Source organism: Salvelinus fontinalis, chromosome 34, assembly GCF_029448725.1.
Source record: "Salvelinus fontinalis isolate EN_2023a chromosome 34, ASM2944872v1, whole genome shotgun sequence".
NCBI classification, from domain to species: Eukaryota; Metazoa; Chordata; class Actinopteri; order Salmoniformes; family Salmonidae; genus Salvelinus; species Salvelinus fontinalis.
Window position 1 is genome coordinate 24,663,022 of NC_074698.1, and position 20,445 is coordinate 24,683,466.

At 44.3% G+C, this 20,445-nt stretch overlaps 2 protein-coding genes across 3 annotated transcripts; both read right to left on the reverse strand.

Moving 5' to 3' along the window:
* Positions 1-230: 230 nt before the first annotated feature.
* LOC129833555 (protein FAM117A-like) lies at positions 231-13,796 on the reverse strand. The gene is made up of 8 exons (XM_055898233.1): positions 13,258-13,796; positions 9,325-9,470; positions 7,142-7,237; positions 6,782-6,895; positions 6,173-6,289; positions 5,816-5,999; positions 5,571-5,727; positions 231-5,490 (listed from the first exon to the last, which is right to left on the reverse strand). The coding sequence occupies exons 1-8, from the start codon at positions 13,373-13,375 to the stop codon at positions 5,229-5,231; spliced, it is 1,194 nt and encodes a 397-aa protein (XP_055754208.1). The 5' UTR covers positions 13,376-13,796; the 3' UTR covers positions 231-5,228.
* Positions 13,797-16,081: 2,285 nt separating this feature from the next.
* Positions 16,082-20,368, reverse strand: LOC129833560 (glycoprotein-N-acetylgalactosamine 3-beta-galactosyltransferase 1-like). 2 transcript variants are annotated; one of them, XM_055898242.1, is made up of 5 exons: positions 19,900-20,368; positions 19,139-19,322; positions 18,743-19,025; positions 16,387-16,801; positions 16,082-16,282 (listed from the first exon to the last, which is right to left on the reverse strand). In XM_055898242.1, exons 2-5 carry the CDS (start codon positions 19,320-19,322, stop codon positions 16,142-16,144), a joined length of 1,023 nt encoding a protein of 340 aa, XP_055754217.1. In that variant the 5' UTR covers positions 19,900-20,368; the 3' UTR covers positions 16,082-16,141. The 2 variants fall into 2 exon arrangements, with proteins under 2 accessions (XP_055754217.1, XP_055754216.1); XM_055898241.1 differs by having other exon boundaries at positions 19,896-20,368.
* Positions 20,369-20,445: the final 77 nt, after the last annotated feature.

Genomic DNA, 20,445 nt, shown 5'->3' on the forward strand with positions numbered 1-20,445 from the left:
ATCACGCATTTTTTAAATATTTTGTGATAAAAAAATATCACTATATGTGCCTCAGTTGCATACATACACTGGGTGTATTTGCATACATCAATACATTTATATAAAGGGTAGGAACAGGGCCGCAATCAAAAATGCATTTAAAATCAAAACGCATGGCTCTAGATCACACCGATCAATGCATTCTTTACATTGTTCTTGAGACCATACATAATATCACTATAGTCCGAGTGTTCCTTTTCTGAAGTTGCTTTTATTTTAGCGCATCAAATGTGTAAATATTTACACTGCATTAAATCATTCATTTTTTTAAATTGCACAAAAATATCCACACCCACAATAATACAGTTATCTTTCTTGTGATGCAACTGTCGAGATGGTGCTTTAAATGCCTGACAAAGCGTTAGCTTTTTTATAGATGCAATGTAAAGCCAATGTATAACATTGAACCCATTTCAGCCAGTGTGTTTCACAGGTCATTACAAACATTTCCGCGGTCGTTACATTAACAGGGAAAAAACGAATGGCACAAGCAAGAGTGGGAAAGAGTCACCAGAGTAAAATAAAAGCAATCAATCCAAGGAAATGACAAATGGGGTTTTACACCCCTCAAACACCGGAAATAGATGGCTGAAAAAGGAGAGATCCTTACTGTAGGTGTGCGGGGCATGCGTATTGCTACCATAAGTACTAGTGGTGTGCAGGTCAGCTGTGTGTTCGTTCACCCGTACCCTCCCGCAATTCTTAATAACCCATCCGCCATCGCCCCACTATATGTGATTAAAAACTTCTTAAAGATCTGCCCCTTTTTTCCAAATTTCACCTAAAATGACATACCCAAATCTAACTATCTGTAGCTCAGGACCTAAAGCAAGGATATGCATATTATTGATACCATTTGAAAGGAAACACTTTAAAGTTTGTGGAAATGTGAAAAGAATTGAATTGGGAGAAGTGAAAAATTAATTTGTGAAAATTAATATTTGTGTAATTCAAAACTTTTGGCCACGACTGTATTATTCCAGCCCAGCGCAATTTAGATTTTGGCCACTAAACGGCAGCAATTCATGTGCAAAATTTTAGACTGATCCAATGAACCATTGCATTTATGTTCAAAATGTTGTATCAAGACTGCCCAAATGTGCCTAATTGGTTTATTAATAACTTTTTAAAGTTCAAAACTGTGCACTCTCCTCAAACAATAGCAGGGTATTCTTTCACTGTAATAGCTACTGTAAATTGGACAGTGCAGTTAGATTAACAACAATTTAAGCTTTCTGCCAATATCAGATATGTCTATGTCCTGGGAAATGTTCTTGTTACTTACAACCTCATGCTAATCGCATTAGCCTACATTTGTTCAACCGGACCCACCGATCATGTAGAGGGAAATTCTGAGGCCCGTACTCAACCCGCAAATACAGAAAACACACTATAGGCCACAGTCAAACATGGCATAACAATTTTTTTGACAGTTGGTTCAGGATTTTTTTGTTGCCCGATTTCGATTGATACACTACATGGACAAAAGTATGTGGACACCTCAGTCGAACATCCCATTCCAAAATCCTGGGGATTAATATGGAATTGGTCCCCTATTTTCTGCTATAACATCCTCCACTCTTCTGGGAAGGCTTTCCACTAGATGTTGTAACATTGCTGGAGGGACTTGATTCCATTCAGCCACAAGACCATTAGTGAGGTCGGTCACTGATGTTGGGCGATTAGGCCTGGCTCGCAGTCGGCGTTCCAATTATGTGCAGCTGCTTGGCCATGGAAAACCATTTCATGAAGCTCCCAATGAACAGTTCTTGTGCTGACGTTGCTTCCAGAGGCAGTTTGGAACTCGGTAGTGAGTTTTGCAACCAAGGACAGACGTTTTTTTACGCGCTTCAGAGGTCCCGTTCTTTGAGCTTGTGTGGCCTACCACTCCGCGGCTGAGCCGTTGTTGCTCTTAGTTGTTTCCACTTCACAATAACAGCACATACAGTTGACCAGGGCAGCTCTAGCAGGTCACAAATTTGATAAACTGAATCGTCGTATAGGTGGCATCTTATGACAGTGCCATGTTGAAAGTCACTGACCTCTTCATTAAAGCCATCCTTCCGCCAATGTTTTTCTATTGAGATTGCATGGCTGTGTGCTCGATTTTATACACCTGTCAGCAACGAGTGTGGCTGAAATAGCCAAATCCACTCATTTGAAGGGGTGCCCATATACTTTTGTATATATAGTGTGTTTCTGCTTATAATTTCTGACATTTTGGTAGGCTATTTGTTAGTCAACTTGTCTATAATTAGATACATGTAGCTTCTCTTTTGTCATTATAAACTCAGCAAAAAAGAAATGTCCCTTTTTCAGGACCCTGTCTTTCAAAGATAACATGTAAAAATCCAAATAACTTCATAGATCTTCATTATAAAGGGTTTAAACACTGTTTCCCATGCTTGTTCAATGAACCATAAACAATTAATGAACATGCACCTGTGGAACGGTAGTTAAGAAACCTACAGCTTACAGACAGTAGGCAATTAAGGTCACAGTTATGAAAACTTAGGACACTAAAGAGGCCTTTCTCTTTAAAAAACTCTGAAAAACACCAAAAGAAAGATGCCCAGGGTCCCTGCTCATCTGCATGAACGTGCCTTAGGCATGCTGCAAGGAGGCATGAGGACTGCAGGTGTGGCCAGGGCAATAAATTGCAATGCCCGTACTGTGAGACGCCCAGGACAGCGCTACAGGGAGACAGGACAGACAGCTGATGGTCCTCGCAGTGGCAGACCACGTGTAACAACACCTGCACAGGATCGGTACATCCGAACATCACACCTGTGGGACAGGTACAGGATGGTAACAACAACTGCCCGAGTTACACCAGGAACGCACAATCCCTCCATCAGTGCTCAGACTGTAAGCAGTAGGCTGAGAGAGGCTGGACTGAGGGCTTGTAGGCCTGTTGTAAGGCAGGTCCTCACTGGCAACAATGTCGCCTATGGGCACAAACCCACCATCGCTGGACCAGATAGGACTGGCAAAAAGTGCTCTTCACTGACAAGTCACGGTTATGTCTCACCAGGGGTGATGGTCAGATTTGCGTTTATCGTCTAAGGAATGAGCCTTTAGAGCGGGATTGATTTGGAGGTGGAGGGTCCGTCTGGGGTCGGTGTGTTACAGCATCATCGGACTGAGCTTGTTGTCATTGGAGGCAATCTCAACGCTGTGCGTTACAGTGAAGACATCCTCCTCCCTCATGTGGTACCCTTCCTGCAGGCTCATCCTGACATGACCCTCCAGCATGACAATGCCACCAGCCATACTGCTCATTCTGTGCGTGATTTCCAGCAAGGCAGGAATGTCAGCGTTCTGCCATGGCCAGCGAAGAGCCCAGATCTCAATCCCATTGAGCACGTCTGGGACCTGTTGGATCGGAGTGTGAGGGCTAGGGCCATTCCCCCAGAAATGTCCGGGAACTTGTAGGTGCCTTGGTGGAAGAGTGGGGTAACATCTCACAGCAAGAACTGGCAAATCCGGTGCAGTCCATGAGGAAGAGATGCACTGCAGTACTTAATGCAGCTGGTGGCCACACCAGCTACTGACTGTGACTTTTGATTTTGTTCAGGGACACATTTTTCAATTTCTGTTAGTCACATGTCTGTGGAACTTGTTCAGTTTGTGTCTCAGTTGTTGAATCTTATTCATACAAATATTTACACATGTTAAGTTTGCTGAAAATAAACTCAGTTGACAGTGAGAGGACGTTTCTTTTTGCTGAGTTTATGTTGCCCTAGAAGACTAAATAAACCCTTGCTCAACAGAATAATGTAATAGATGGAATGAATGCTTCAATCTAGTTGACATCGGTAAAGTTCTCTCTGTCATCTTCCGCGGAGCAAAGACATTTAAGGACAGGGGAGAAAATACAATAACGCAACAACAAAAATAATAAGGGTAAGATTTTCTGCCCAAATGACATCAGTTTGACCGGCTGCATGGGAAAAAAAGCTGTGAAAACGACCCAACGTGTTTCTGATAAGATTTCAGCTTGGCTTTGATGCATCTTTTATGTGGTTGAAATACTATCAGCTTTTATGATGAAGACAGCACCTCTACAGATGTTATCTGAGCATTGCCTTTTCTCAGGATGCATTAATAAATCATATTTCTCCACTCCTGTTCCAAATTTAGCCCTATATTCAGTGTATAATTTTACTGCAAGAAATGCTTAATTCTGCAGGAGTTATTATTAATAAGGCTATGTGAGAGGTTATAGACCTACACGTCAGTGCCCAGATTTCACAGTTCCCTTGACATGCCATTGCCCTATTTGAAGTCCCGTCTTGTGACTGTCAAGTTTGTATAGCGCCTCACAATCACACATAACATCACACATAACACTGCCATCATCTTTTACCACTTCACCAAATATTTTCCAAACATGACTTTTCTGTCCCTCCCTTCTCTTTGTTTTCAGCTCTCCTGTCGTAGCTTTCGTCTTATTGAATTAGAACTTCAACAATGTCCTTTTTGCCTCCGTGGATTGATGTTAACTTTTTCTGCCTGTTCCCAAAAGTATTATTTGGCGATTGGCTGTGTGGGCTATTTGGCATGCCTACAGTTAAGCCCTGAAGATTAGGTTTATGCACTAATACCAGATAGCCTAAAATAATGAAAGATGAACCTCAATGTAGCCTTTATAAGTCGCACAATAATTACACATTTATGGATTTTTAAGGTATTGTTTCTCATAATTCAACCAGCCTGCCACCCACCTGCCACACAATATTTAATGTCTCTAAACCCGTCCACCCCGCGGATATAACCGCGGGGACTGCGGGTTATGAGTCAACCCGGGCATCACTAATTAGTACATCTCTGACTCTAGCTATAACAAATCTAAGGATCTCAGAGCAAGGCCAAGTTGTGTAGAATAAAAATATGTCACACAAACATCCGACAACTTATTTACCCCCCCTAACCAAGGGGGCAAGTGACAATCAAAGTACCCAGAGCAGCAAGTCCCTCTGAGAATCAGGATAGAACACCAATGACAGATTTGATCTGGATCCCACAGAGAACCCACTGTAGAGGTCTCTATTTTTTTTTATCTTAGTTGAATAGATCTGGAGGCTTGTCATAACAGTCCCTGGCAAGGTGGTGGCAGCCATCTTGATTTAATCTCCTATTAGGATAAATCCATCCTCAGTAGTTTGAAAACAATCTCATCTCCACGGTCACATGGTAGTTGTGTCCTGGAGGGGTCCACTCATGAAGCCCCCAACCGAATGCCCAACTGTCTGGTAGGGGGCAGAGCCTTGACCTGAGCAGCCTGTGACAGGCGAGACTGACAGGCCGCGGAACAGGAGGTCCATAGAGGGCAGCAGGGGCTTGAGCAGACTGACAGGGCAGAAGGCAGAGCCTCCATGGGGAGTGAAATTCACCTTGTTGGGGTCAGGGCAGGATACCTGGAGGAGAGGCTCTCTCTGACAGGGAGACCTTGGTTTGAGGGACAGGAAGAGATGATTAGCCCAAATCATTTCTAATTACACCAAGTCTGTGTGTGTTTCAATACTCACATAGCCTCTTCACACACTACGCGTACTCGCTCACAGCCTTCAGGGGGCTCCCGCTGGAAGGAGTAGGTCTTGTTGGGACGAGGGGAGGAGGAGGGCTGCAACAGGGAGGGGTCCAGAACTACTGGAGAGGGGCACACGGTCTCACAGTCCACAGGGTCTGCACAGAGAGGAAAAAACATGATTTAAAAAGTCCACTATGGTATTTTAGTAATTTAAGTCATTCAACAAACCATCCATTTACTCACCTGGCTCTCCCATGGGGCAGGGAGACTGAGATGGGGAGAGTAGAGCTGGGTTCAGGGCACAGGGAGACTCAGATGGAGAGAGCAAAGCAGAGTCGAATGAGGCAGGGGAGGGCTCACTCTGGGTACCACTGCTGCACCTCTGGGCAGGAACTGGGGCTCTGTGGCCATCTGGGACATCCAGGATCTAACAGGGGAACAGGGAGAGGGTACGGTGAGGTTATGGGACACTGGCCACTGGAGAGAAATAAGGTCTAATTGGCTGTCACTAGGGAGATCCAGTGGATCCATAGAGGGTTGAGATCATGGATCTAAGCCAGCCGGTACGCAAGCAGATAGGCTGTATTTAAACATGCTCACCTTGTGCTGGTCCTCAGGTGTCTCTGACACAAAGACCCCCTCCAGCTCCAGGTTCAGACCTTCCACACTGCGCCGCAGCCGAGGGGCCAACCTGCTCAGGGGCGTCAGGGGCACCGTCTGGGGGGGGGGCACCAAAGACACATGAAAATGGAGCACAGGAGTGTGTATGGTCTGATTATATCTGTTCCACACAAAGGGGCTTGAGTGTGAGGGTATGTACCAAAGGCCATCCAGCTACGCGTATGAGTACGAGTGTATTCCTGTCAATATGCATTCCTGTCATAGCGGGCGATGGTGCAACCAGGCAGCTTGATGACACCAGCTCCTAAGAAAAGCAGTGCTGTTTTTCTAGCCCTGTTGCTAACGTCTCTCTACTCTGCCTGAGAAACTCAGGAGGCCAACCATCAGTGTTCTGTGTCAGTGAATACTCCGAACACCTCCTGGGTCCCACTGTCTGCATACATGATCTTACGTTACAGTCATCCAGGGGACATTCAAATGCAAAAATAACATTTTGAATTCAAGTAAACAAGTTGCAGTTTCAATAAGGACGGGTTCAGAGTGGAGATCAAACCCACAGTATTATGGGGAGGGCTGTATAGGACGTACCTGTGTAGCGCCTGGTACATGGCCTCCAGGTAGGGGGTGGTGGGGACGCTCATTTCCCCCAGAGGGAGGGGCGTGTCGGGAGCGCTTCTGCAGCTGGTGCTTGAGCTTAACCACCTGAGGCCAAGTCATAGAGGGGAAGGACTTAGAAGAGAGGCTTGTCTTTCAGAGGAAAGAATGAGGGGAGGAATAATTAAACTGGGAGAGAAGGGTGTGACTGGCCGAGTCACCGCTGACAACAGGAGAGTAAAAATAATACCACCTCTGAGTTTTACTGGTATATTGTGAGAATGATGTTTGATTGACAAGCTCCTGGTTAAAGGACCTTTTTAGTAAACATTTACATTCAAAGGAAGTACTCACATCCCTCAAGTGTTCCGCGCTGCCCCATGATGCTGAGCGTTTGTGTCCACCAACACTTCTTCTTCCCCGAGTCTCCTCTGCCCAGGAGCTGGGAGTCTATGGAAGGAGCAGGGTTGTTATAGTAACCAGCCACACGTTGCTTATACAACTCTGCACAAAACACACACTTTCTGAAAAACTAAACTGACTTTAAAATAGTTTTTTTGCTGTGGAAACTTTGCTGATTGAATTGGAGTCAGACATCATTATGTTCTTGACGATCATTTAACTACACAACTGGTAACTTTATCTACGAGTTCTAAGATTGACCTTTCAGTAGAACATTACAGAGCAGTGAATCTGTTTTGCTCTTCTCTCGCTGTACAATTTACACATTTGGAAGTGAAACATCACCCGAGCTACATGATTTGACTAGAGTACAGAAGTGGTGCCCTACAGCTGTCAGGCACACCTGCCAGTTACACAGCTGTGCAGAGGCAGACAGGCAGGCGAGGAGTAAACCACTGTTGCTGACAACACCCCCTACAAATGAGTAAAACAAAAACCACAGCAATGCAAATACACAAGCGACACACGTCAGCTACATCAATAAAGACTACAACAGCACAGACACAATTTAACATAAGTACACTGACAGCTGTATTCACACAGAATAGGAGACCGCCACAGAGTTTGGGTAATCAACAAGGTGACATCCTGTGCTGTCCCTCCTTCATTCATCACAACTGAGCTCCATGTCTTCACATGCAAGAGGAGGAGGAAGAAGAGAGAGGACAGTGGAGAGTTCCTACCGACATAGGCCCCACTCCTCTAATGTCCACAAGCCCTGGGGTGAGTGTTGCTGGCAGACGGGAGGATCTGGGTGTGTGGCGGTCTATCTGCTGAGCTGCCCTCCCTCGTCTCCACACTCCTGCTTCACACACAGCCTGGACAGGATCCTCTTGCTGATGCCCAATTTCTCCTCAACATATATTCCTTTTTTCTGTTCTGCTGCCCCTAACTTAGCTATTTTTTCTGGGCCTCTCCTCCAAATCAGGTTTCCTCTCCGGGTCACGTTTCCCCAAAATGCAGTCTTCTCTCTGGGTCTAGTCTCCTAAAGCGCTCAGTCCTCTCACAGAGTTCCACACTGATGTCATGACGCACAGTAGTGTAACAGAGTCACTCCCAGGCTATAAATGACAAAAAACCTTGACGCCATCTTCCGCCCTATCTAGTGGAGCCGTGGTCAAACATCATGGCTAAATGTGTCATGGAGGGACAGTCAGTTACCAACCCTGTCGGTGTAGTGTTACTGCTCCCTACTCCCCCCTCCTCCTCCCGTCCTCCACCAAACATGACCGGAGAGATCACGGGACACAGGGCTATAAAAAGATCCGGTCAAAAGGTGATGGAATGTTCTGGGTGTCTAACGCTTTGAACGCCAGTTCAGCCTCGTGTTTGATTTGATGTATATTTACTTTTAAATATTACAAAAGGGGTTTTGAACCTGTTACTACAAATTGTTTAGATTGTGTATCTCTTTAGTTTGTGGCAGAGGGGAACTCCCCCAAATCCACAAGAAGCTGGTTGTATGTGAAAATGTGACAGTTTCATTACTGAAGAAAGGAGATAATGGCAGACAATAGGAGACAGTTATATCATCTTAAATAAAGCAATGAGGGGGGGGGGGGGGCGGGCTGTATAATGAGGTCGGGAGGGGTCTGTTCTGTACAATAGAGGGCAGGGGGTTTGTTCAGTATAAACTGTGTCAAGATTGAGGGCACAGTGGTGGAGTGTGGTTAGGTTAGCCCAGGCTTTGTGCACTAGATGGGGGGTGGATACAGTAGGGGGGGGGGTGAGGTTGAAGAGAACAAAACAACTATTTCCAGTTGGCTGCCTTCCACTGCTCCTCAGCTTCAGAATGGAACTGCTAGACACCTGCAGCGCCAGCCTCAGATAGCTCACTTGGTCTTTATATTACAGAATAGGACAACAGTGTTTATAACACACATTTTCTTAGATTAGAAGTCTGGCCATTGTAAGCAACAACGGTGACAAATTGAATGGGGAGCTACAAACGGCTTTTAAGCAATATCAATACAGGCTTGACAAGAGTATATTCCTCTCGGTTTCAGATCTATAGGAGTTAATGGATGTTAATGTTAAATTCACTTTTGGGCTGTGACTGAGTCCGGTGAGTTTACCTGTGTGGTCTTGTCATTGACACAGGTGACTCCTTGGCTCTCTGCCTCCTTGGGCCACCGGCCCTGCAGATATGGTCCAACAATTGTATCCAGGGACAGGGTGCGACGAATGGTCGGCTTTGGGGGGCGAGACTTGCTCCTGTCGCCTTAAGGAAACAGCCAAAAGAAATCACATTTACTGATATGAAACGTGTCTGCTTTATACTGTGAGTGTGTGAGGAGGTCAATATTTGTAACAGAAGACAGATGCTAATCTTGTATGGAGGGCTGTTTTGTGTTACGGTGCCTCAGTTTGACAGCATATTGGTCTGACAAACTCCATGCTCAGCCTACCGGTGCAACGTAGTTGGAACAAAAAGTCACATCATAAAGGAGGCTCAGAATTACTTTAGCACCAGCAGGAGTTCATAAAAAGGCCTCCCCCAGCACCCCCCCATCCCTCGCAGAGGTTTGGTTAGCTCGTAGTACAAGTAGGTGTGTATTGGCAGCTCTTTGTAAGTAATCTCTGGCAGGTGTGAGCCAAGCCACTGAGCCTACAGCAAAGCCATCCAAAGACATGTTGCACAAGACTGGCAACATTCTACTCCTGAAACCTATTCCCCAACTCATACCACTTCCCTCCACCCCACTTCCCAGGGCAGACAGGATGTACAAATATACACCACAGAACAAGCACTCGAGTTACTGGTGCATCATTACAGTGTACTGTTGAAACACACTGTGGAATTACAGGCCACAGGGCCTAAAACAAAGGTCCCTTTAAACCTCTAGTGACATTGGCACATGAGGTCACAGAGGTAAGTAGTGTAATAGAATATTACACTCTTAAAACACCTTTAGAGTTCAGGATCAATTAGAGCTGGGGCAATAAAAAGAACAACACTGACCACTTATCAAGGATATTTTACTGATTAAAATAATCACGATATGTAGCGTATACTAAAGCTATGTGATGTTTGATAGTTGTCACCAAAACTGATGCGTTAAATAGAAAATGTGCTTACTCTGGCTCTAGCCAACAGCTCAAAGATACAGTGTGGGTAGGGTGTTCTACACGATGATATTAAAATGGATAAGAGCGAGAATATTTTATTTGTCAGACGGCAGTCAAGCATCAATCATGTCACCAGAACAATACCCTCTATTGCCAGCAGCATACCACCCTGCATACCACTGCTTGCTTGCTTCTGAAGCTAAGCAGGGTTGGTCCTGGTCAGTCCCTGGATGGGAGACCAGATGCTGCTGGAAGTGGTATTGGAGGGCCAGTAGGAGGCACCCTTTCCTCTGGTCTAAAAAATATCCCAATGCCCCAGGGCAGTGATTGGGGACACTGTCCTGTATAGGGTGCCGTCTTTCGGATGGGACGTTAAACGGGTGTCCTGACTCTCTGAGGTCATTAAAGATCCCATGGCACTTATCGTAAGAGTAGGGGTGTTAACCCCGGTGTCCTGGCTAAATTCCCAATCTGGCCCTCAAACCATCATGGTCACCTAATAATCCCCAGTTTACAATTGGCTCATTCCTCTCCCCTGTAACTATTCCCCAGGTCGTTGCTGCAAATGAGAACGTGTTCTCAGTCAACTTACCTGGTAAAATAACGGTAAAATAAATAAATAAATAAAAATTGCAATGGAGCATGAAGATCACCATGCACTTTCATCACCCTGTGAAGTTCACAACTTATTTCATCTGTAGCCTAATAAACTGTATGGTTTCCCCCAGTAATAATGGGAGGACCACACACACCATATCATCTCGACTCTAAGTTCACTTCGATATGATGGTTATTCAGTGGAGGCTGGTGGGAGGAGCTATAGGAGGATGGGCTCATTGCAATGGCTGTAACAGGGTTAATGGAACGGAGTCATACATGTGGTTTCCGTATAGTTGATCTGTTTGATACTGTTCCATTTATACCGTTCCAGTCTTTACAATGAGCCCGTCCTCCTATAGCACCTCCCACCAGCCTCCACTGCGGTTATTATATCAATATTTGCTAATAAAAAGGCATTTCCACCAGTATTTCTCACATAATACATTTTACTGACACAAAAAGATCCCACCATTTGAAACGAACAAATAACCTGTCGGCATTTATAAAATTGTAGCGAAACTACCTGTAGTGACTTATTTTTTATATGGTACCACTTTAGTCGCATTAATACTGTGGATGGAAATGTGATTAATCAAATCGTATTAGTCACGAGCCGAATAGAACAGGTGTAGACCTCACAGTGCAATGCTTACTTACAAGTCCTTAACCAACAATGCAGTTTAAAAAAATATGAATAATAAATAAAAGTAACAACTACTTAAAGAGCAGCAGTAAAATAACAATAGCGAGACTATATACAGGGGGGATACCGGTACAGAGTCAATGTGCGGGGGCGCCGGTTAGACGAGGAAATACGTACATGTAGGTAGACTACGCATAGACGATAACAACAGAGAGTAGCAGCGGTGTACGGGGGGGGAATGCAAATAGCCTGGGTAGCCATTTGATTAGATGTTCAGCAGTCTCATGGCTTGGGGGTAGAAGCTGTTTAGAAGCCTCATGGACCTAGACTTGCCGCTCCGGTACCACTTGCCGTGCGGTAGCAGAGAGAACAGTCTATGACTAGGCTGGCTGGAGTCTTCCTCTGACACCGCCTGGTATAGAGGTCCTGGATGGCAGGAAGCTTGGCCCCGGTGATGTACTGGGCCGTTCGCACTACCCTCTGTCGTGCCTTGCGATCGGAGGCCGAGCAGTAGCAATACCAGGCAGTGATGCAACCAGTCAGGATGCTCTCGATGGTGCAGCTGTAGAACCTTTTGAGGATCTAAGGATCCATGTCTCCTGGAATAGGTTTTGTTGTGCCCTCTTCACGACGGTCTTGGTGTGCTTGGACCATGTTAGTTTGTTGGTGATGTGGACACCAAGGAACTTGAAGCTCTCAACATGCTCCACTGCAGCCCCGTCGATGAGAATGGGGGCGTGCTCAGTCCTCTTTTTCCTGTAGTCCACATTCATCTTCTTTGTCTTGATCACGTTGAGAGGTTGTTGTCCTGGCACCACACGCCCATATCTCTGACCTCCTCCCTATAGGCTGTCTCGTTGTTGTCAGTGATCATGCCTACCATTGTTGTGTGATCGGCAAATTTAATGGTGGTGTTGGAGTCGTGCCTGGTTATGCAGTCATGAGTAAACAGGGAGTACAGGAGTGGACTGAGCACGCACCCCTGAGGGTCCCCTGTGCTGAGGATCAGCGTTGCGGATGTGTTGTTACCTATCCTTACCACCTAGCGGTAGCGCGTCAGGAAGTCCAGGATCCAGTTGCAAAGGGAGGTGTTTAGTCCCAGGGTCCTTAGCTTAGTGATGAGCTTTGAGGGCACTACGGTATTGAACGCTGAGCTGTAGTCAATGAATAGCATTCTCACATAGGTGTTCCTTTTACTGAGAACTCTTTATGATGCCATTCCAATCATTTGTGATGTAATAAAAAGAATGGATGTAACTGACAGAGAACTATGTATATGATGATGTTCCAGTTATGTGGTGAAATAATGAATTGGAAAAAACATGACATTCTCAAATCAAGTAGCACATTTCTGCTTTTATAACACTTCATTTTATAGGGTCCTACAGAGACCCACATCAAAACACGTGCTTGAGCAGGGTGGGGGATGGCTGATGCATGGTGGAAATTAGGCTATATTCACTGAAAGTCGGTGGTCTGTTTAGAAAAATTGAGGCCAGAGGCTACTGCACGTAAAATAGACCCATGTAGCTAAGCAGTAAGATACTATAACAGTTCATCATAAACAAAATTGCCCACATACCCGTTAGACTAGTGATAGACAGCAATAACAATGCAAACTCTAGCGACATTCCCACCATAGTGTAATATTTGGCAAGTGACATTATTTGGCACCAAAATGAGAATTTTTATTTACCAGTCTTGGAATCTTTGCAGCGCGGTTGTGCTTTGTTGTGAAGCTGGAATGGGACAGTGGCTCGAAGTGGTTGTAGACAAGGGGTGCCCCCCCGAGCCGCTTCACTTCTGCACGACATCCCCCCCAAGTGCAAAATGAAGCAGCCGAAAACACTTCGACTTCAGCAGGCAACCGTATCAAAGTTCACAATCAGTAGTTTTAGCTACCTCTTCTTTAGTTTAAATTAGCCAGTATTTCAATATTTATTTATGATAAGTATCCAACATGGTTAGCTTCTTGCTAGCAGCCAGCCTTCTTTTGTGATGACCATGATTTCCTCCAACTTTTCTCTCGAACTAAAATAAATACATCTAAAAAATATTAGCCCTGCATTTAGTTCACAATAAAACTATTAAATGCCCAACCTGATCACCCACCATTGGCTATTATAACTTTACTTTATGTAAAGTATCAGGCTACACAATTGACAACATATTGCCAAATCTTGTGCCTGACAACAGCTCAACTAGCTAAATTCCTGTGTCCAATTTACTTACAAGTGGGCGAGGCGAATAACACATTCTTGATCTGGTTGGGTACTGAAAAATACGACTTAACTTCTATTGGTCATAAACTCTATCTATCTATCAAGGGTCTGCCCTCGAAAGTCATAATATTCCCTCCCAGTTTATTAAATCTCAAACCTGCAGCGTACACCAGGGCCTCCCACAATACATTCACACACATTCGTCTTTAATGTTCGAACATTATGGGTTAAACTCCTTATCAACACAGATTTTAAAAAATACAAAAGCAAAATCCAACAATTTCAAATATTTTAGTTTGTTAGTTCATATAAGGAATTTAGTCAATTGAAATAATTGAGTTAGGCCCTAATCTATTGATTTCCATGACTGGGAATACAGATATGCATTTGTTGTTCACAGATACCTTAAAAAAAGGGCAGGTGTGGATCAGAAAACCAGTCAATATCTGGTGTGACCATTTCCCTCACACAGAGCGACACATCTCCTTCGCATATCATTTTTCAGGCCTGTTACCCTACTCCTCTTCAATGGCTGTGCAAAGTTTCTGGATATTGGCGGGAACTGGAACACACTGCCGTGTACGTCGATCCAGAGCATACCAAACAGGCTCAAAGGGTGACATGTCTGGTGAGTATGCAGGCCATGGAAGAACTGAGACAGTTTCAGCTTCCAGGAATTGTGTGCAGATCCTTGCGACATAGGGCCATGCATTATCATGATGAAATATGAGGTGGTGGTGGCAGCAGATGAACGACATGACAATGGGCCTCAGGATCTCGTTACGGTATCGCTGTGCATTCAAATTGCACAGCGATACAAAGTGTTCGTTGTCCTTAGCTTATGCCTTCCCATACCATAACCCCACCATGGGGTATTCTGTTCACAACATAGACATCAGCAAACCGTTTGCCCACACAACGTCATACACGCAGTCTGCACGGTACAGCTGAAACCGGGATTCATCCATGAAGAGCACACTTCTCCAGTGTGCCAGTGGCCATCGAAAGTGAGCATTTATCCACTGACGTCAGTTACGAAACCGAAATGCAGTCAGGTCAAGACCTTGGTGTGGACGACGTGCACTCAGATGAACTTCCCGAGATGGTTTCTGACAATTTGAGCAGAAATTCTTCGGTTGGGCAAATCCAGTTTCATCAGCTGTCCGGTTGGTTGGTCTAAGACGAGCCCGCAGGTGAAGAAGCCGAATGTGGAGGTCCTGGGTTGGTGTGGTTACTCGTGGTCTGCGGTTGTGAAGCCGGTTGGACATTCTCTAGGACGACGTCGAGGTGGATAATAGTAAAGAAATTAACATTAAATTCTCTGGCACAGCTCTGGTGGACATTCCTGCAGTATGCATGGCAACTGCACGCTCCCTCAAAACTTGAGACATCTGTGGCATTACGTTGTGTGACAAAACTTTACATTTTAGAATGGCATTTTATTGCCCCAGCACAAGGTGCATTTGTATAATGATCATGTTGTTTAATAAGATTCTTGATAATCATCCACCTGACAGGCGTGGCATATCTTGGAAAAGGAGGAATTCTCACTAACAGGGACGTAAACACATTTGTGCACAACATTTGAGAGAGAAGCTTTTTTTGTGCATATGGAAAATGGCTGGGATCTTTTATTTCAGCTAATGAAACATGGGACCAACACTTTACATGTTGCGTTTATATTTTTGTTTAGTATAAAATTTATCAAGACATTGTCAATATTGGATAAACTTGAGTGTTAAAAAGGCCTATATACAAGCCAGAATGTTGAGTTCTGTTCAGATCTTGCAGCTTGCCCATCGATCTACCAAATTATGTTGGCTGATGCTGCTGAAGTAAGACATTGAAAATCAGAGCTCTTATCATATATTCTGAAAAAATATGATGCAAAAGACCTGCGTTGGAGAAGAAAACGTAAATCAAATGGCCAGTAACGCTTCAGTGATCTGCGGGCTCCAAAGGGCCTCTTAAACAGTTCAAACTACCCGGGTTGAGGTTAAATTATTATTTATTTTTTAAATCGCACCCACCAATTTGGAACCTCAGCTAACATAGTATGTCACTGGAAGACAGTATTTTAACCATATAATTAGGAATTAAAATAGTATTTAATAGGATCTCTATGACTTTAATGACAGACTCAATGTATGAATACATACTGTAACTAGGCAAATATCCAGACTAGATCATGATGAATTGGTTTGAACTAGCATGGACCTTAAAGACTTTAGTAACAACATTGATTTTAATGTTTGCAAGACAACTCTTTGCAAGAGAATGACATCATCGGTGCGAGCATGTATATTATTATTTATTATCAGTGATGTCACTGTCAAATCCATAGAAAGGGGTCTCTGCTTATTCCTCTCTGGTCTCACCCAGCTTTGGGCTGTGGCCACCCACTGGACTGAGATGGTACAGGAAGTAATCTAGCATGTACATTCTGACTGGCTCAACGTAATGGAAGGATACAGATGAATTGGAGCAACAGTCTGGACCCTGACAGAAAGGGAGAAAGGAAAAAAACAGATGAGCAGGAAGCTCAATGGCACTGAAGGGAGGTCATTTGATATGTGTTCTACTGAGAGTGTAGACCTACTTACCACTTTGGAAGGGTAATAGTTGTACTGGTGGAACCATTTGGGTAGTATGTCATCGGTACAGAGAAGTTTACCCAGCCACAGGGGGTGGAAGGTTTCCCTGTGTTGGTGGTCTCTAGAGTCCCCTGCCGGGACTCCCAGCTTCTGGAGGCAGAAGCCCAGCAGTAGGTCCTCTGCAGAGGTGGACTTGGTGCAGGTTCCATGGTGCAGGGCCCTGACGTAGCGTCTCACAGACTCGCGGCTCAGTACATAGCCAGCACCACCACTCATGTAGCCTTGATGGACAAAGCGGCGAAAACGTCTGCCCAGATACACAGGCTTGTCTGGGCTGAACCGAGACAGGAGCAGACGCAAGTTTTCCACAATTACATAGGTGTCATCATCAGCTTTGAGGAACCAGTCAGCCTTGTCTAGGTAACTGGAAATGGAGGGAAAGAGGAGAGGTCAAAGACTGAAGGTAGAGTTTGTCTCCTTCACCAGCACATACAAATAGTGCTTTCAGAACACATTCACACCCCTTGACCTTCCCAACATTTTGTTGTGTTACAGCCTGAATTTAAAATGGATTAATTTGAGATTGTGTGTTACTGGCTTACACACAACACCCCATAATGTCGAAGTGGAATTATTTTTTTAGAAATCTATGACAAGACCTCATAATGGCTGTCTAGCAATGATCAACAATCAACAAAACTTAAAGATATTTAAAAAAGAATAATGTACAAATATTGTACAATCCAGGTGTACAAAGTTCTTAGAGACTTACCCAGAAAAACTCACAGCTGTAGTCACTGCCAAATATGATTCTAACATGTATCGACTCCGGTGTGTGAATACTCATGTAAACGAGATAATGTTTTTAGAAATGTTTGCAAATTTATGGGACATTGTGTGTCGATGGGTGACCAAAAAAATGGCATCTTTACATAGGTCACCTGCCTGACAGTCTGTCATCAGCCCATCCATCCACATTGCACTACATACATTCAGTACATTTGCATAAGTATTCAGACCTGTTGTTGAAGCACCTTTGGCAGCAATTAGTCTCGAGTCTTCTTGGGTACAAGCTTGGCACACCTGTATTTGGGGAGTATCTCACCTTCTTCTCTGCAGATCCTCTCAAGCTGTCAGGTTGGATGAGGCGCGTCGCTGCACAGCTATATTCATGTTCGATCAGGTTAAAGCCCAGGATCTGGCTAGGCCACTTAAGAGCATTGAGACTTGTCCCGAAGCCACTCCTGCATTGCATTGGCTGTGTGCTCAGGGCCTTTATCCTGTTGGCAGGTGAACCTTCGCCCCAGTCTGAGGTCCTGAGCGCTCTGGAGCAGGTGTTCATCAAGGATCTCTCTGTACTTTGCTCCGTTCATCTTTCCTTTCCCTCGATACTGACTCGTCTCCCTGTCCCTGCCGCTGAAAAAAATCCCCACAGCATGATGCTTCCATCAGACGTGACGCTTGGCATTCAGGCCAAAGAGTTCAATCTTGGTTTCATCAGACCAGGGAATCTTGTTTCTCATGGTCTGAGAGTCCTTTAGGTGTCTTTTGGCAAACTTCAAGCGGGCTGTGTATCTTTTACTGAGGAGTGGCTTCCGTCTGGCCACTCTACCATAAATAACTGATTGGAGTGTTGCAGAGATGGTTGTCATTCTGGAAGATTCTCCCATCTCCACAGTGGAACTCTGGAGCTCTGTCAGAGTGACCATCGGGTTCTTGGTGTCCCCCGATTGCTCAGTTTGGCCAGGCGGCTAGCTCTAGTGAGAGTCTTGGTGGTTACAAACATCTTCCATTGAAGAACGATGGAGGCCACTGTGTTCTTGGGGAACTTCAATGCTGCAAAAATGTTGTGACCCTTACCCAGATCTGTGCCTCGACACAATCCTATCTCAGAGCTCTACGGACAATTCCTACGAGTTCATAGCTTGGTTTTGCTCTGACATGCAGTGTCAACTGTGGGACCTTATATAGACAGGTGTGTGCCTTTTCAAATCATGTCCAATCAATTGAATTTACCACAGGTGGACTCCAATCAAGTTGAAGAAACATCTCAAGGATAATCAATAGAAAGTCTCATAACAAAGGGTACTTATGTAAATAAGGTGTTTCAGTTTAAGGTATTTGCAAACATTTCTAAAAACCTGTTTTCACTTTGTCATTATAGGATATTGTGTGTATATTTAATTTGATCAATTTTAGAATACAGCTGTAACAGAACAAAATGTGAAAAAATTGAAGGGGTCTGAATACTTTCCAAAATTTACTGTAGGTCTCCCATACCACATGGATACTAGACCACCAGAATCATGTCCTCCATCAATGTGAGAGAGATGAGGAGAACATACTGGTGTTGTGGGAGCATTACCCGTCATGCAGTAAGTTGAAAGCGGCCATGGTCTTATTGTACAGGTTGGCCCGTCCCTCCTCTGTTGCCAGAGCCAGCACGGTCCCAGGGAACAGGAGGTCCGGCTTAGAGCTCATGAAGAGCAGTGTGTCACAGCGAGGCCCCCAGGTGTTCACTATGTGTTTAGCTCTGGTCCACAGAGTCTGGGGTGAGGTCAACACCCAGCAGAGCAGTCGACCCGAAGAGGGGGAGGGGGGCAATGGCGAGAGGACGGAGGCATTAGTGGCAACAGCAGAGTGGTGTACTGAGAGAGAAAGAAAGAGAAAGAGAGAGAGAAAGAGAAAGAGAGAGATCATGTGGCCGAGTGTATTAGAGATATTCAGAGAGGTGTATAAAAATACTGTAGCTCCAATTTACCTGAAGGAAGCTCACCCATGAGGCTGCTTGTCCTTGAGGGCAAGAGCACTGTCTCCTGAGAGATCTGATATGCTCTGTAGTAAGCAATGGCCATGAAACAGAGACAGAACCCCAACACAAAGCCAGCACAGAACATAAAATCCAAGAACCTGGAAGGCTTTGAAGTGGACTTGGACATAATCATCTGCACAAGACAAAATCATATTGTTAAAGTAATGTCTAGGTTTTCAAAAAAGAGCATTAGCAGACGAAGTCAATCAAAAAACAATCTGGTTTATAAGAAGTTGCAACAAGGAGACACATCCAGCACAGAAAATGTCTAACTGACATCTTGGAGACTGGCCCTTTATATACTAATCAGACAGCACCAAATGTTCTAGTCACAAACATGGGCCTTCAATTGTGTAGGCAATACCACACACAGAAAAAAAAAACGAAACGTCCCTCGTCTGTCACGAATGTTGAATACAATTATTGGAACGTACTCTGCTGATTGTACATCGTCTGGCATCACCCACTATCAACAGATATGTTATGGATTATTATGATAAGTCTATTGACCGACCATCAACCCACACAAACACTGGAAGTCAAGTGTATTACAGAAAGGGAAAATATAAATATGCTAAACATAGTGTTAATCACTCTAAACTAAATATGAACTTTAGTGATCTAAATGTCCCATTACCAACATGTATAGACCTACAAATCAATCCTAAATCTTACATTTGGTTTTACAAAGTTCTATCAAACATACCAACCCTCTGCCTTCCAGAAACAGAACAATGAACTGATGTGACGGTTAATTGGACACCACCCCTGCAGACGCACTGCCCACCAATTGATTGATTGAGGACACATTAGTAAATGGACCACTAGATGGTGATATAGAGCACCGTGGACACATTCAATCCTGGGCCCAGTTTATCAAAAATGATCCTTCTGGATTTCACCTTTCGTACAGGATTAAATGCATAGAAATATATTGAATAGAAAGGTATCCACATTCAAGACAATGATTTGTCCATTCTATTTATTCTATTTCTGTGCATTTAATCATATCCGATAGGCAAAATCTGGGCGATGGTCCTGCAGGTTTGCAGCACAATGTACTGAAATCAATTACTTTTTTCTTGGCCCAATAGCTTACTAACACACTTGTCTCAACTAATCAAGGGCTGCTTAAATGGAATCCTTTTGTTAGTAGAAAATCAACATGAGTGTTACAGATGTATACTGTTGAAACCAGTGGAGTAGTTGAGGGTAAACATACTTTAATAATGTTTACGCACCTTGCAGAGAAAAAA

Coding starts and splice junctions, on each gene's coding strand:
- LOC129833555 (XM_055898233.1), bottom strand. CDS start 13,375: ATGTCGTGCAGAAGTGAAGCGGCTCGGGGGGGCACCCCTTGTCTACAA. Junction 9,471..13,257: donor CTGCAAAGATTCCAAGACTG/GTAAATAAAAAT, acceptor TGTTTCCTTAAG/GCGACAGGAGCAAGTCTCGC. Junction 6,000..6,172: donor CACCTGAGGACCAGCACAAG/GTGAGCATGTTT, acceptor TTCCCCTGTTAG/ATCCTGGATGTCCCAGATGG.
- LOC129833560 (XM_055898242.1), bottom strand. CDS start 19,322: ATGATTATGTCCAAGTCCACTTCAAAGCCTTCCAGGTTCTTGGATTTT. Junction 19,026..19,138: donor CATGGGTGAGCTTCCTTCAG/GTAAATTGGAGC, acceptor TTTCTCTCTCAG/TACACCACTCTGCTGTTGCC. Junction 16,802..18,742: donor TTCAACTTACTGCATGACGG/GTAATGCTCCCA, acceptor CTCCATTTCCAG/TTACCTAGACAAGGCTGACT.